Source organism: Glandiceps talaboti, chromosome 2 (assembly GCF_964340395.1).
Source record: "Glandiceps talaboti chromosome 2, keGlaTala1.1, whole genome shotgun sequence".
Classification (NCBI taxonomy): Eukaryota; Metazoa; Hemichordata; class Enteropneusta; family Spengelidae; genus Glandiceps; species Glandiceps talaboti.
This window is the reverse complement of record NC_135550.1, coordinates 26,765,292-26,782,221: the sequence shown is the minus strand read 5'-3', so window position 1 is coordinate 26,782,221 and position 16,930 is coordinate 26,765,292. Positions and strand designations below refer to the sequence as shown.

Below are 16,930 nucleotides of genomic sequence, written 5' to 3'. Positions count from 1 at the left end.
CCTACCTATTTCTGTTGTTTTCTTTGCAATATACACCATCAGATGACTGTTGGTATGGGCACAGGTGTTGTTGCTAGGCATAATTACATACACTTTTTTAATGCTTATTCACTTTCTTATCCAACAATATTGTTATCTTTGCAAAATATACTGGCATTTGGCTGTTTGTAAGGGTGTTGTCATGGTTGCTATTGTGATAGGTCTTGATCAATATCTGCAGAATAACTCTTTTAGAGACATACCAACCAAATTTCAGTCATCACATTTTCAAAGTAGTTTTCAAAGATAACAAATTTTGACCGAAATTCACATTTTAGACCTTATTTACATATAACTGATGGGATCATGTCCTGAATACATCTGCACATCACTAAATTTCAGCCAAATCTGTCCTGTACTTTTGGAATTAAAGATTTTTTACCAAACAGTGACATTCTTATACCTTATTTGTATATTACTGATGGGATCACCATGTCATGGACAGTCCTTCATCTACACATCCCTATATACATCCCGACCAAAGTTCAGGCCAATCTACCCTTAGTTTTTGACCCAAATCACACACCTGGGGTGCAATCATTTCGCATATCCATTTACATGCCCTAAGTAATGTTACACCAAATACCAATGCAATCGGTGTGACAGTTTTGACTTTGTCATTGAGATACATACATACATACATACATGCATACATACATACATACATACATACATACATACATAAATACATACATATGTACGTACGTACATACATATATACATACATACTTACATACACACAGACAGACATTTTGCCATGCCTTTAGCATGACTGCACCTCAGTTCAGTTGTGCTAAAAATGGTTGTATAAAAGCATTTAACCAGAATATGGGGTATTTTTAACAAATCTTATGAAAATAGGATGTTTAAGTGACTGATTTTAACTTGTCGGTTTTTATACATTGTGAATTATTTTAATCGGCCAGTTTTACACTTAGTCCCTTTTTGTGTGCTGTTATTTTCTTTACTTTACTGCAATTTTTTAAACTTCAGTCTGTACAACGCGCTGAGACGCATGTGTAGCGCGTTTTCTTACAAGAAATAAAATAATAATAATAATAATAATTTGCTAAGTTTGACTAGACTACATCACTAGACCATATCAAGTTTGATACAAGAGAAATTTCACTGTAAATTACACTTCAAGATGTGCTTTTTTATCATATACTTCTGGAACTGCAAAGAATTTTGCATTACATAATGTCTTATGGTTAGAAATACAGGGGTTTTTTTTTTGGCAATACGTCTAGTTAGAAATACATTTTTTGGCAATGGGTCTTGTCATGTAACAGTATGTCAAGAATGATTCTTAAATTCTAGTGAGAATGTGGCAGAACATTAGAAGACAAAAACAATTTCTTTTGAAGTATCAAATTTATTTTGTAAGTCTTCCAATCAGTCCAAAGGAACAAAAATAAAAGAAAATTGAAGGTTGTTAATAAAAGAAAATTGAAGGTTGTTAGCTTTGTAATATGCAAATCTCGGCATGCTATTCATGATAAAAACACATAACAAAAATCTTGTGAAAATAGATTTCAAAATTAAAAGTCTAATGGAAGATGTGCTTTTTTGCACCCATGTTACATACATATTGCATCAAAAACGTGTTGTATGGTCTGTACACCACAAATATTTGATGGCAGGCTGTGTGCCTCCATTTGTGCAGCATGTATTGTGTAGGAGCATATGTACTAGTATCACACAGTACACAAGGAGCAAACCTCCACCTATTCTATAAATGACTAAACATAAATATGATAAACTTCATAGGGCTTCTCATATTTGAGATTAGCCCATGAAAGGTTTACCCATCATAAAAGGAGCAGAAAAGTACTCATATCAGTTGTATAAACAGTTAGAAAATCAACAAAATCACATTACAATTTGCTGGAAAGTCAGACTTGTTCATGTTATTTATTATAAAACCATGTACAAATTTGCTATGTATGATTAAAAGTATTTCATTTGTTATGTTATTTGGAGTGATGCTGACACTACTGGTACTTCTACATATATCAGTTGAATGGTTCGAACCCAAAAGGTTTCAGATTGTCATGCCTACATTCATACCTGATTAGTAGTGAGAAAACACATCAAACTGGCCATAAGCTAAACTAAACAAGAAATTATGTGAATAAATAGCTACTTCTACCACTCACAAACACAATGTGCAACACAATGAAAGTAATGTTTCTTTGACTCTTAGGTACATATAATGTACATGAGTATTATTGTTTGAGAATGTACACCTACTCTCCTTCACTCTCAAGGAAACTCCCTAACACACCCGCAAATATTTGTCACATTATCAATATTACTAGTTCACATTTTCTCAACATTATCAACACTACTATTTAAGATTCTCTCAACTTTATCAATATGACTATTTCACACTCTCAACATTATCAATACCAATCAGTGACAAATCCTGCCGAGTGATCACAATGTTATTCCTCACCTGCAGCCATACATTTAAATCTACCACTCGTTATGTGATCATACTGCAACATTTTAGTGCTTAAAAACGAGGAATTTTCATATGCTTATCAAAAGAAATCACTGAGGAACTTCAAATACATGTTGCCATTAATTTCAAATTTTCTGAACTTCCATATTCTTGAGATAATTCAGGATGGTTTAATACCTCATAAACCAACAACCAATGCACTCGTATCGCAGTAGTGATTTGCCAATTTAAGTCACGGCAAACATTTATATTAAAATACAAAGGTAAATGGCAACCTGTTTACTTCTCTATGCTAAAGATAAGTTCACTGAATGGCATTGAACAATGTTAATAGTTTTGGCACATTAATAAGTCACATTTTTACTAAACCTGACAAGCTATCATTTTGATCTACTCACTCCTGTGTAAATCTCATACCTGCAGATTACAGGTATTCCTTTTTTCTATGATTTATGACATAATAAGCAAAATGTCTGTCTCCCTGACGTCGGTGGGTAATAATTGTAGGGCTGAAAGTACTCAACTAGTTCATCTAGTCCACATAAAGATATAACACAATTAGTGTTGAGTGATAAGGCCATCAAATCCATGGTTTGTACATATCCTGTACACTTTGGGATTGTCATTGGCCAGACAAAGATTTGTCTCTCAAAGTTATGTACTAGTATATCTGTAAGGCACTCCTGAGTACTTTGTACATTTGAGGTGTATTGTTGGAAACTGGAATGTGTCAATGACATCATCGCCTAATATGATGATACAGGAGTTATTTCAACAGGAAGTAACACCAATGGAACAGCCTTGGAAATCTGTTACACTTGAAGATGTCGTATGCAAAGTAAGTTTGGAACATTAACATTTACACAGAAAATCAGCAACACCAACAATATCATGAATCAATCAGAAAGTTGAACATCACATATTGAAGAAACTGCATCATTTAGCCAGGTATAGCTGACTATTTTTGAAATTTCAACATGTTTAAGTAATAAATGCTGAATGTGAAAAATGTGAGTTAGTTGTTCATTTTAGCATATCCTCTTAGTAAATGTTAGTAAAAGTATCCATTAAAAAGTAAGTATTTAAGCTATGATTAACACAGCCAGAATACCTAAATTCATAATCAAACACAAATTAAAAAACAAGATTGCATTTGGAAGAATTCTAATGATTATAGTTAGACCTGGGTATAGATAATTCCAAAGTTCATTATTTCAGTAATCAGTAAAGGTTTGAAACTAAAATAAAAGTTATTGTAAAAAAAAACTTGTACTTCACATGCAAACGTGCTACCTGTTTTTGCTGTTTCCAAGTCTCTCTTGTTTTAACTGTAAAGACCATGGGTAAAGAAATAGTAAGCGTGTCTATATATTGGTCTTAGATCAGTTAAGATGAAATCCATGTATCCAAAAATGTTGGCAACTGTTGAAAGTGTTTCCAGTGAAACTCCCAAAGAATTTCACAGTATGTTATCACTTCACACTCTGTACTCTCATTAAGTTTGGAAGATAAACAGAACGACCACAAGTTCATTTGAGCGATTACATATTCTTCCAGCAAATCTACAAATAATTTCTGTAAAACCATTCAGAAAACATGCCCTCGATAGACAGTTCATTTGCACATGATTGGATGTTCAGAGCTTTCCTTAATTTCTCCAGCCCAAGTTGAACATTTATAACAAAATATAAACTCTGTACATGATTAATTTTTAATTTTCCAACCTCCACATTTCAAATTAATTGTAACTCTTTGAAAATTGTGAATTTTGGATAAATTGTTTTTGCTCTGAGATTTATTCCCCACAATGTCCTTTCATTGCCTCCATGCCCTTTTTGATTAATGTTTCACACATTATATTAAAACTGTACATTTTATGTTTTTACTTTTCTTTCAACTGGTGAAAGACATCAAATTGCAGTCACAGTTTTCAGTTGGAATATTCACTTGAGGTCACTTTTTTCTTCAGATTATTAGAAATACAGCTGGACAGACATCAACTTCATTTTCAAGCTGGTTAGTTCCAAATAGTTTTGACCAGCTCTCAGAAGATGTGGCCTTGGTGGAAGATATACAATTTAGTATTTACATTGAAGACTTTCAACCCTACATTTACATCACTTCCTTACACATCTGGTAGGTCTTCCAGGTCTTTCTGTGTGAGTAGTGTCTTCTTTTCAATAGGAAGTCGAGAATATCGAAGAGACAACAAGTCACCTACTTCTTCAATTATAGCCAAAGCCTATCAACAACAAAAATCTTGGTATTAAAAACAACAAATATTTGTGTTTGTATTACTTCTTCTTGAAAGGCACATCAACAACATAACATTTATTTATTTATTTATTTATTTATTTATTTATTTAGAAATAAACCACATACAGTGAAAACATTTCATTATTTGCCTTACTTCATGTTGCAAGAATTGCGTAAAAGTGTCTCTAAAACAACATTGAAGAATAGAGTGAACTAGATATCATATTCAAGGAAGCTGACATTGTACTGTAATTATCAATATTATCCTATGGTAGCTGTAGCATCATTTGTTCATTTCAACTTTACTAACCATAAACATACAGAAACTGAATTGGACATTTGTGGCTAACTTCCCTTTACTACTGGTATCCCTAACAACATTTGAAAATGAAAAAGTCGCAAAAAGTTCACTGATCCTCCAGACACAAGTATCGTACATTCAGATGGGGAAGAAAACTTACTTTATCTAGGGTTTCCTTGTTGTGAGCTGCAGACAAACAGAATCTAGCCCTGGATTCTATGATTGGAGTTGCAGGGAATCCAACGACCACAACACCAAGGTTTCTCTTCAAACATTCTCTTCCAAAACACCTATTGGTAAATACATATATACAATAATTTTAATTTTGGAGTTCTGCCATACATCAAATGTTAAATTCTACATAATACTCATAATAAAACACAGATAATAAAGAATTTGTTTGTCTCCCTGGAGAGATGTGTTTGATAATTACATTCTGACAAGTGACCATGGGAGACACACCATCATCAAATGACTGCTAATGATCAAATGGGTTCTGCTTTGAATTATAATGTCTGAAAATGCCCACAGTATTCAAACATGTAGCTCTACCCATCTTCAAAGCAATATAACACATTCTGCTCAAATGTTAAGATTGAACAATCTTCTTTTCACAGAAACTCTGTCTTTGATCACTCAGCAAACAGATTGACAAAGTCTATTTTAATAGCCCCCCCCCCCCCCCCCCAACCCCTGTGAGGGACTAAAAGTAAGACATTCATTGCACACCCACACAAGAAATCATCAATATCAGAAGGTAAGTGGCAGTGCTTTGTTTTAAGCAAATCTGGTAGCTTTTTCTTGGTGGATAGAATTCCAAAAGGAGTAAGTTCAGAGCACATCAGCAAGTCTGTCCTACACTTAAGTGCCATACAAGAAAAAGACTACAATTTTACATAGCCATCCATGCATTTGACTAAAGTTTATAGATCTTGAGCTATGAGCTAGTATTTTATACTACAGTATTACTTACGCTATCTTAGCTGGCATATAGAGCAGAAGTGGTACCACAGGAGAATCATCATTACCATAGATAATGAAACCCATTTCATGTAAACGACGACGGAAATATCGAGTGTTCCAGGCCAATTGACGAATTCTTTTTATTCCTGTTACACAAGTAAACAAATACAGTTAATAATATTACTCTAAAGATGGAACAGTTTTTGCCGTTCACGTAACACAATATAGTAACATCTACTGCACTATATACATTATACCTACTCTCTTTCACAACAAAACCATCCAGTCAAAACTGAGCATTCCATACTTTGCACAGACATGTACAGTGCAGTAATCATGTCTCTTATTACATCATAAAGAATGAAATGAAATCAACTAACCTACGTTAGTACCATCCAATCCCATAATACACTTCATACTGGCAATAATCTGTTGGGCAACTGGTGCCGACATGGAGGTGGCATAGCTGGTACTATGAGATCTTTTCTTCAGATGGGCGATCAGATCCTATAATAACATTAACAGACAAAGCAACCCATGATAATAACTAGAACAACATTTTATATGATTTCAAAACTTTCAAAGTATATTTTATCATTTTAACAATCACTGTGAAAGTGTTTTCCATTCTTTCCATGACTAATATCACTTTATCAGGAAATTCTTTACATACATCGAAATGACAATGTACACATGGTAAACTGGTTTCTATGTGGTTGTGTGTTAATACAGAATATTTTCAATACATGTCAAAACATTCATGGCAATGTTTTACAGATAATACTTTGAACTTGAAGTATACTTAACAAATTTCTAATTTTGCTCAATTTTTATTGACACAGAATATCGGTATGTGAGATTAACCTTTTATGTGATACCCTACAAGTAGAGAATTTGGAATTAGTTTGGGGAGTTTAGGGAGTGACAGCCATTGAATACTGGATTACCTTGGTTCCTGCTATGTAACCACCTGCAGCACCAAAACTCTTTGTAAATGTGCCCATCAATACATCAACATCCTTAGGATTCATTCCATAATATTCAACAACACCTCTCCCAGTTGGCCCAAGAGCACCAATACTGTGAGCTTCATCCAAATACAAATATGCTTTGTATTTCTTCTTTAGTCTCACTACTTCTGGTAGATTCACAACTGAACCCTCCATACTTCAACAAACAGAGGACATTGAACAAAGTTACAACCGTGAATAAAACAAGCGACCTATCGGTCAGAATAGCTCCGCTGTTTTTTTTTTAATTTAATTTTTTATTTTGGTGACATGTAGAAGTGGTTCAGGTCTTCACTATGCAGTTTTGTTTTAGCGATGCAATAAAGTGGTTAGTGGTTTCATATGATGTCTCACTATAAAACACATTTTACACAGAAGTTGGTAATGTATTGTACTTTTATACCATAGTCACCATTTTATAACAAAAATCTACTGTTATGAAAAATTGCACAAAATCTCAGAAAAAAATGACTGGGAAATGCACACAAGAAAAAGAAAAAAAGAGGATTTTGAGGTTGGCTATAAATAATTCCAGTGTCTTACAGCTGTAACCCTGGAAAATTTTAATGATGAATGAAATAAACTAGGGATCTAAAATAATTTTGAGGCAATTTGAATTTCAATTTTCTAACAAATTTACAAAGTCAACAACATTCAACTTGTACTAGTTGTGGTAGATATATATAGGGAAGAAATGTATTAATCGCCATCTTAGTTTCCGTACGGCGACAATCTCAAGTTAAGTACCCGGAAGAGAGTCATTCTCAGCCATACGTTACAGTGGTAACACTCGTTCATGTTCGGTTACCTTTCACAAAGAAAACACAACGAAATGGTTGAAATGATCTTTTTTTTAATTTCTTTTCATCACAACAACAAAATCTGCGTGATTGATCAAAAGTGTTGTAAACTAAACCAGAAAGAATTATCGGACTGGCTAAACTTCCCGATGAACTGGAGTAAGGTCCTACTACTTCCAAGTAAGCCTCGATAGTACTATAGTACGTGAGAAAATCGTCTCAAACTAGCGATACAACTTTCAAAATATAACTTGACATGTCTTCATTTGTTAGAGTTATACAATTCAAGACGGGTTTTCACTCGAAAACAACAATTCTGTGAATAATGACACTCTGAACGCAGCGATTTCTCGGACGATGTTACCACTGTAACGTATGGCTGACAACGACTTGCTTCCGGGTTAGTCCCTCATGCATACGGGTGGATTGTCGGCGATTAATACATACATCGTCTGATATTTTAATTCACAGTATTTCTTGTGACCGGCGCCTGTCAGCAGACTCTGCCATTTTTTTCATCATTCCATTGTATTTAAACCTTGTACTTGACATTTCGCAATATTTATAATTCTCAACAAAATACCTCAACATGCCTCACTTCGCTCGTACTCAAAGCAGCCCCGCGCGGTATGATCACTGACACTGATGACATGATGAGAGAGAACCTTTTCGGATTTACATGTAAAACGGGGAAAGATACGCAAAACATAATGCAAAGTCTAAAGCCAAATTAAAGTTGTAATTATTTTAATTATTTTTACTTGCCAAATATTTGCATTTTGGAAAGGCAAGACACGTTCATGTCGTTTAACTTTACATGTGAACTGTCGGCCATAACTTCAACCGCATGTCTGGCATGCCCTTCCTTACGCAAGTTGTCTGAATTCTGGTTCACTGTCATTCCAAATTGCACGACAATATAGAATTAACCACAAGTTACATGTTATCTGAAAACATCACACTTTTATAGTGGGTCTGAAGTGTGATTTTAGTGAGTACCAAGAACGTCCTGTGTTGATACTCAAGATGCTTGCTGTGGAAAATCGCTCGGTCAAATGAGGTCACCTTCAGCTTCTGGTCGAATCAGGATAGAGTATGCAAATGAGGATGTTGCGGACTGATTTGAAGTTTACAACCCTGTTTCGAACAAACGCTTGTCATTTGGGCGCCCAATGCGTAGAATTATGACTATAGCACATATTACATTGCTTGTTTGACGTCAATAGTGTCTTTTGAAAAGTGGCAGTTTACTTAAAGTCTCGTCGACTGATTTCCAATATGGCGTCGGTCATTATGCTCATTAACATATTCATTTTTTTTTCAAATTACAAAAAAAAAATCATAAAAAATAAAAATGAGGATGTGCTGACTTGAAATTAACAAATCTGAGTAAGCTACCCCCTGCGCATCAACACGCCAGATATCAAAGCAATCTAATAAGAGGTTTTCAAGGAGTTGATGAAAATGACATTTTATGAAAAAAAATCATAAAAAATTGAAAATGGCACAGATCAACTTGGCATGAACAAATCTGAATAGCCTCCCCCCAGGGAACATGCACACCAAATATCGAAGAATTCCGACTGTCACTTCCGGAGTAGATAGTAAAAATATAAAAGTTTGACGGACACCTATGATTCACTCTACTCTCTATACCTCAATACCCACCTATACCTAAAGCTACGCTTTCAGCTTTCGCTGACAGCGGAGCTAATGATAGCATTATCAGGCACATGATAAGGATGATAAGTTATTTATATGGTATTTTAAAAATTCTTTCTTTTTTCAGAGACAAAAACACCCACGGCACAGAAAAGTTCATTTACAACAATTTTCCTATCCTAAATATCAATGTGAGTATGTTGCAGTATTACCATCACTGACACAGTAAACCATGAAAACACACTATCACACATGGTACAAAATATCCTGCATGACTGATACTACTAGGATGGAGGCATATTCACGTGTTATAATCACAAACTTTCATATGTAATTAACCTCGTATACTTCCTATTTACAAATATTTACTGTAGACTCAACTCTAACATTCATAATTTGAACACTGAATAATATTTACCTGTAGACACCTTCAACGATGATAAGTACCTTCTTCCAAGGTCTACGAGTACGGGGTTGACCTTCAACAACTGCCTGACGCAGCCTGTCCTCAAGGCTTTTCATATCTGGTTAGAGTGATAAGAATTACAGGCATGTCTTTGTAAACTCTAATAGCATAAATGTATGAGACAAACACTCACTGTCAACCAGATACCTTAATGTGGATAAGCTTTCTACTCTACAGCATACTTTTTTAAAAGTGAAATTTTGCATTTACATAGTGACTACGTCAATCACCTGGGTAGATGTTATGGAATGATGTCTGTGTCTTGATGTAAGTGATTTGGATGTAAAATATTTCTAGAGCATGCTAATAATTGTTCTTTGTCCTTTGTTAAATAAATCCTTTTTTTCAGTCAATTCCAAGATTGTTAAACCTACCATTGTGTTTGAATGTTCTGATGGAAGCTCCAGAAAGTCGACATCCTAAAACCAGAGATGCATGGTTCAGTTCATCACTAAGGATAAGACAACCCTAAATATAGACAAAAAAATAAGTCATTGACTCAAATGTACACATTGTACAAGCATATCATGGTTGCTATACAGATGATTTATTGAGGCAAACTATTCAAACTAAAAACAAATGCAACACATTGAATTCCTTAAAACCACCCTTATTTATGAGTCTACAGACATAAGGGTGGGATCTTGTAATCTGAAATGAAAAACAGGGTGTGGCTTTGACATTTGAAATGCTAACTTACCTAAAGTGAACTTTATTGTTTACTTTATTGTACATGCAAAAGGAATAGGGTCAGGAACATTATGAAGTGAGGAATGATACCAATTTGAAAACATATAGGTTTCCTGTTTCTAGAAACATAATAACTTGCATGGTTTGTTTTCACAATGTAATCATGAATAAAAGGAATTCCCTTCACAAGTTCAACACAAATTACATGAAATGTCTTCATGAGTAGTGTTACTGTTTAAATATTGTAGCAGGTTATTTGTTTGAAAATGTCATTTTGTTTTTTGTATATGATGATAATCGATCTATGTTTTGTTCATGGATTTTACAATAAGCAGTTTGGCTAAAGAGGGCACTATGAAGAATACATTTGTTTTGGGAACAAGGTGCATTTTTTGAAGGTCCCTATCAGGTTCACTGATAACAAGATCAGTGTGTAACCACTATGCACTGAAGGTCATTTTATTCATTGCTACTTGTCAGATGTAATATCAAAGAGAGTCCACTAATTTGTTGTTTTCTAGAATTCACTTGTTCCACTCTTCAGTTATGTGTTTAAATTAGATATAAACATGACTATGGTATAAGCAGATTGGTGTTCCTAATTCAGAAACCGGAAACTTTTGGCAGCAAAAAACAGTGTCAGGTTTTACCTTGTCAAGCAATGTAGGAATGTTCAAAGCATTCGTTGCAAATCCCATTCCAAAGGCCAATGATGCATCAACACCAAGGAACTGAGCAATAAGATTCTCCAGATCATCATGGATAGACAAATTTCCTGTCAAAAGACAAAGGAAAATATATTGAAACAAAAGAAATCCTCAACAAAACAATTGATGTCTTACTAAACATATTTTTTGTGAGACTTTTGTTTTCATAATGACAACGGTGTAAATTATTATTCCATTCTACATGTAATGACATATATTAAACTCTTTGAGTGAATTTAATTAATCACTTAATGTACAGATCAAAACTGTTATCCTAGATGAAGAAAGTAAATTCTCACCAAGTTCTTGTCGTGTACTGCACACACCTAGCCCATACTTCTTGAGTGCTGCTTCTGCTGCATCAGCACAGTAACCAGACTTCTCAGCAAAGCCAAGGTAATTATAGGATCCTAAATTAATGCAGTGCTGCGATTTTCCAGTCAAACTGAATTAAATACAAACAAATCATTAATAATGCAAATGATGGAGTGGTACTCTGAAAGTTTGGCCACATCTGGTATGTCTTGTCTTCTTCCTTTGGGAATCTAAAATAGTTTTAATTGATTACTCCTCTATGAAGTCCATCTCATTTGATATGCTTGGTGCATCTCTAAAATGGAAACATTCCAACAAACTCAGCTCCAGACATAAAACGTGACAACTGCATCTATAATTCCAATTAGGTCTGAAGTATATTTTAAGAACTGAGTTACCTTATTAGGTCATTACAATGTGACAAAAATGTAACATTCTCATTTTTTATGTTCTCTTCTTATTCACATAGAAATAAAGATGATAGACTTTCAAAAGAAGTTAAACCTCGCATAAAACTTGGGATCGTATTCAGCAGTTCATAGTGAGAAGAAATTATGCATTATTTATGGTTTGAGGAAGGCACCATGTCGATATTAGACTTTCATGCTTAGAGAAGCACTTTATGTTCAAATGTTTGTATGAATATCAAATCTAGATGTGTTTCCATATTTGTCATTGCCTTTATAATATCTAACTCCTCTATATCCACAAGTAGAATTACCAGGCAATAATTGATCAATTGGCACTGGCAGTAGACAATGTTGATTTGGAAACTTGTTCAATTGATCAAGCATATATCACTCTGTCTGCAACCTTTCTTACTTATCCTTTCACTGTGTTATTACTGTTACGTTGTACATTATAATTTAAGTGTTTTAATGTTTTCAAAATGCAGGTATAAAAACAACTACTTTCATTTTATTTATACTTATATGCTAGGTTGGGCTGTCAACCTTTGACTTTTCACAACTAGTTTGTCAATTTGTTAGACAAATAATATTCATTTAAAAATAAATTTGATCTATGATGTTACTCTGAATACAAATACTAACCTTTATTCATGAGATTGTCCAAGATGTGTATCTTGATACACATTCTGCATACATGTCCCACACTCATACACTCATACATACATGCATATATACATGCATAATGCTACAGCCAAAAGTACGCCTACACATGTACATACTAAAACATCAATCCATGCATCTGTACAGACATGCATCAAAATAAACATAATGCAAATGTAAATTGGAGTTTTTGTATTACTATTTGACCTTAAATCTTGAAATTTACAAGTATGCTGGTACATTACAGTTGTAAAACTTCAAAAATATCTTGACTATTAAAATAAAAATATTTTGATTATTACACTACTCACTTGATGTGCCAATTGTAATCATTGCTAACTCTCTCCATAATATCAAATTCTCCAGCTGGTATGCTACAGATTGGTCTATTCCAGCAGTCTCTGATACGTCTGTACAAGTTTCTTGTGTAGAAGCTTTCAAAGTCCGAATACAAAGGAACAAATCCCTGAAACAATGCAAAGTATTTGTTGCATACCTTAACAGAAACACATTGATTCAAACTATGACCTTTAGATTGGACTATCTCTAATGGTGAAAACTATGCAAACTATTAACTTCTGGGGCTGCCAGCATTTGTACCAAATTTGAAGTAGTTTTTAAAGAAATCTTTTCAGACTTTATTATATTTTTGACCATAGAAACTAAGAATGCAATTACAACTTTTTGTAAATACAGTATCAATGGTGTAATGTAGTACATAAAATTATCCTTAAATAACTAAATTAATGTACTTAGTAATAGTATTAGTTCATGTGCCCTTTTATTTCAGCTTACAAAGTTCAATTAGGATACTTTGCAACAGGTTTGATAAATTCAATATATTAACAAGACCAGTGTCTTGGGCCATTGATAGGAGGCTTAATGTGCATTCACTTTATGGATGTTTATCCATTTGCCTAACCATCCCAATTTTTATCTTTGCAATGCACACCCTCAAGTGACTGTTACTATGGACATGGTCTTGTTGCTGGCCATATTTGCATACATTTTTGTATGTTTATCCATTTATCTATTAATCCCTGTTGCTATCTCCGCAAATTGCAATACACGCCATCGATTGGCTGTTGCTATGGGCATGGTCTTGTTGCTAGGCATTTTTGCATACCTCAGTTCAGTTGTGCTAAAAATGCTAAAATCTTCAGTAATAAAACACTCCTTTCATGCCAAGCAATTGCTTATTTTTTTCAAAAGATAGGAAAAATAATTGCTTTTTGTCAATTAAAAACATGTATGATGAACATACAAATAGATAACAAAGAAACATCAATCGATGAATAGACAAATAAAAGAGGCCATATGGATGAGATTGGTATTAATTGAAGATTTTTAATTTATATAACAATCCTTCTTGAACAAATTGAAACAACGTTGACCAAGTCTATGTTTGTAACTCAATACATTGAAAAAGCTAAAAATAAATGTGTAGTGTTCGTTATTGTTCCTACAATAACAAACCTTTTACACAATCATAAATCTTTTGCAATATATTGATTTACAAAATAAGAACTTGGCATGTGTTACTTCACATTGATTTTTCAAGTAGAAAGCCATAATAAAATTGTTACATAATTTAACAATCCAAAATATACACCTAATCCTCATTGATAGGGCCACTTTAATATTCTTATACAAAGATAATTATAAATATATGTATGTCCACAGATGTAAACACAGTGACATTTTTGACTGGTTGCACAGATATCAATTCATCACACTGGATATTCTAGGATATTTGTCATTGTTGAGGGTATTAAACATGGGTGTATACCTCATTTCCTCTTTCTTTAGCAACATCATTCTTCTCAATACCAAGCTTCCTCAGAAAATCACGAACATGTCCAACAACAACTAATAATGCATAGGCTGTATATGTGAGGACAGCTACTATGATGGAAACTTCTTCAAATGATTCATTTGACTTTCGGGGTATATATTTTACCTGAAATGTAACACAAAAAGCAGGAAGAGTTAACACTTATTCACATGTATCTATATATCTGTTTCTGAAAAATACTGGACCCATGTTGTTATACCCCATAATATTCTGTTATGTCATGCAAGGAATAAAGCAGACTCGCTGTGAAATTAGGATAAGGTAAAATGTATACAACTGGGCTGTTACTAGAATTGTTGCTGGCTCTATCCAGTATAAATATATATCTTGTTATGGTTTGAAAGGCTTGGTCAACTCATTTACATGTGTTGATGACTCATTGTGTGCATTTTCACATTTAGGAGTGGGTTTCATAGCGAGGTGAGAAATGTACTTAGCATTTGTCAGACTATTTAAATATCAAAGAGGAGTCTTTTCTGTAGTAACTGGAAATGTCAAGCACTTGCACTTGACCTCTGCCCCCAGACAAAGAGATTTAGTATTTCGATCTTGTCTGCTGGTACCAGTGGTATTAAATTCATTGTTCTTTTTATATAACAATTAGCATATGACAGTAAACAACTTTTGGAACAACTTTATAAGGATTTTTCACACAAATATCTAGCATCAGTTTTGGTGGATACTTAAAAAAAAATTGTGATTATGATATCTATCTATTTCTATCACTTATGATAATGTTACATGTTATTCATTAGAATTGTTCACTTATTCATGTTTAAGCCTATCCTTTTTTAGGTCATTTAGTTTTGACCCTTACTTCAAACATTAGTTAATTAATGATAAAATTTAAGCAATATCTTTTAGAGGTCATTTGTCCTTAATATCTGGTACACATCTTTATAATTAATATTGTAACATTTAGTTTGTTTGTGCATAGCTTTAATTTGTCCATCCTTTACTCAATATAACTGTTGCTGAATGTCATCACAAATAGTAATTTATACTTATATAGCAAGTTTCCAACCTTTCAATTGCCATGGAGTCTATTTGCGCATCCACACTTTGTCACAGAAGTGGACCAAGTTTTATGTAACACTGTTGACACAGTTACACAACATCAATTATTAACAGGTCATACATTCACATGTTTTTTGGCATGCCAAAATACAGGGATACTAGTTCATTCCTGCTAACTAATAATATCACACAAATTCAACAGTGTTACACTTTAATTGTCAGATGTATGACAATAACATTTTGCTGTTTTCCCCTTTTCTGATTCCACAGGTGATCACATTACTACAAGCTACAAGGTATGGGTGACTTTGATTTACCACTCAACAGCATGCAGCATAGTATATATGTAATTAAATAATAATTTAGTACTAGTTTGATCTCACATGGGTTACTCAGTTTTGAAAGACTGACCTTCACAAAGTATGCAGTACCTCAATTTAGTTCGATTGTCATGAAAATGTAGTGACAAACACGTTTAGATTACACATTGGGTGGGGCTTTTAATCGTCAACAGAACTTATTAATATTAACTCTCAAAAATTGAACTTGTTCTACTCATTACATTTTTTTCAACCAAAAATGTTATGAATGGTATAATATGTATATGTTCATATTCTATGAGTTGTCAGAATTTCAGCTCATATTCAGCCAGTCTTGTTGACCAACTCCCTATATTACATGAAGTTACCTAACGACGTACTAAAGTTTAGTGCAGGGTAAGATTCTTTAGGTGACTGTTGCAAATTGTTGCCTGTTTCGACGATAAGTAAAATACAATGTAACTAAAAAATGAAAACGCTGACACAAATGTATATATATATGTTCGATTACAAGATGTGATGAGGGGTTTTGCCCACCAGTATTTTTGCGTTTACCATTTGAGGGTGTCTCTCTGTGAGCATCCACCTCAGGTACCGTCGTTACGCTTGTTGTGTTTACGTTTCTCGGTCAACACGACCATGGCCAATATTCTACCTATATATCTTTTGAATTATATTTACAATACCTCTGTTACGTCTGCTTGTCGGATGTGACCGTTCGAAGTACCATTTGACACTGGTTTGTGATTAAATCGATGTCTGGCCTTTACATCCCCGTTCCCCAACATTGCTGTCCCCTTCTCGACGGCCATTTCTAGGCTTCGCCTAACTATTTTACGAACTCTCTCGAATGTAAGATTGAACACAAGTTCCCATTGGTCAAGATAGGAGAATACTGACCTAAGGTCAATTATTAGCCAATCAAAGTGAAGTTGACATTTTTGAAGATGTCATATTATTCCTACAGTTCATGCATGTTAGGTGTGAATGCT

The 16,930-nt window shown here is 33.9% G+C and overlaps 1 protein-coding gene across 1 annotated transcript; it reads right to left on the bottom strand.

The window, feature by feature from the left end:
- Positions 1-1,476: 1,476 nt before the first annotated feature.
- LOC144448353 (serine palmitoyltransferase 2-like) lies at positions 1,477-16,750 on the bottom strand. The gene is made up of 12 exons (XM_078138565.1): positions 16,625-16,750; positions 14,536-14,706; positions 13,058-13,212; positions 11,661-11,806; positions 11,305-11,429; positions 10,339-10,432; positions 9,917-10,022; positions 6,974-7,193; positions 6,407-6,533; positions 6,037-6,172; positions 5,224-5,353; positions 1,477-4,748 (listed from the first exon to the last, which is right to left on the bottom strand). Exons 1-12 carry the CDS (start codon positions 16,748-16,750, stop codon positions 4,632-4,634), a joined length of 1,653 nt encoding a protein of 550 aa, XP_077994691.1. The 3' UTR covers positions 1,477-4,631.
- Positions 16,751-16,930: the final 180 nt, after the last annotated feature.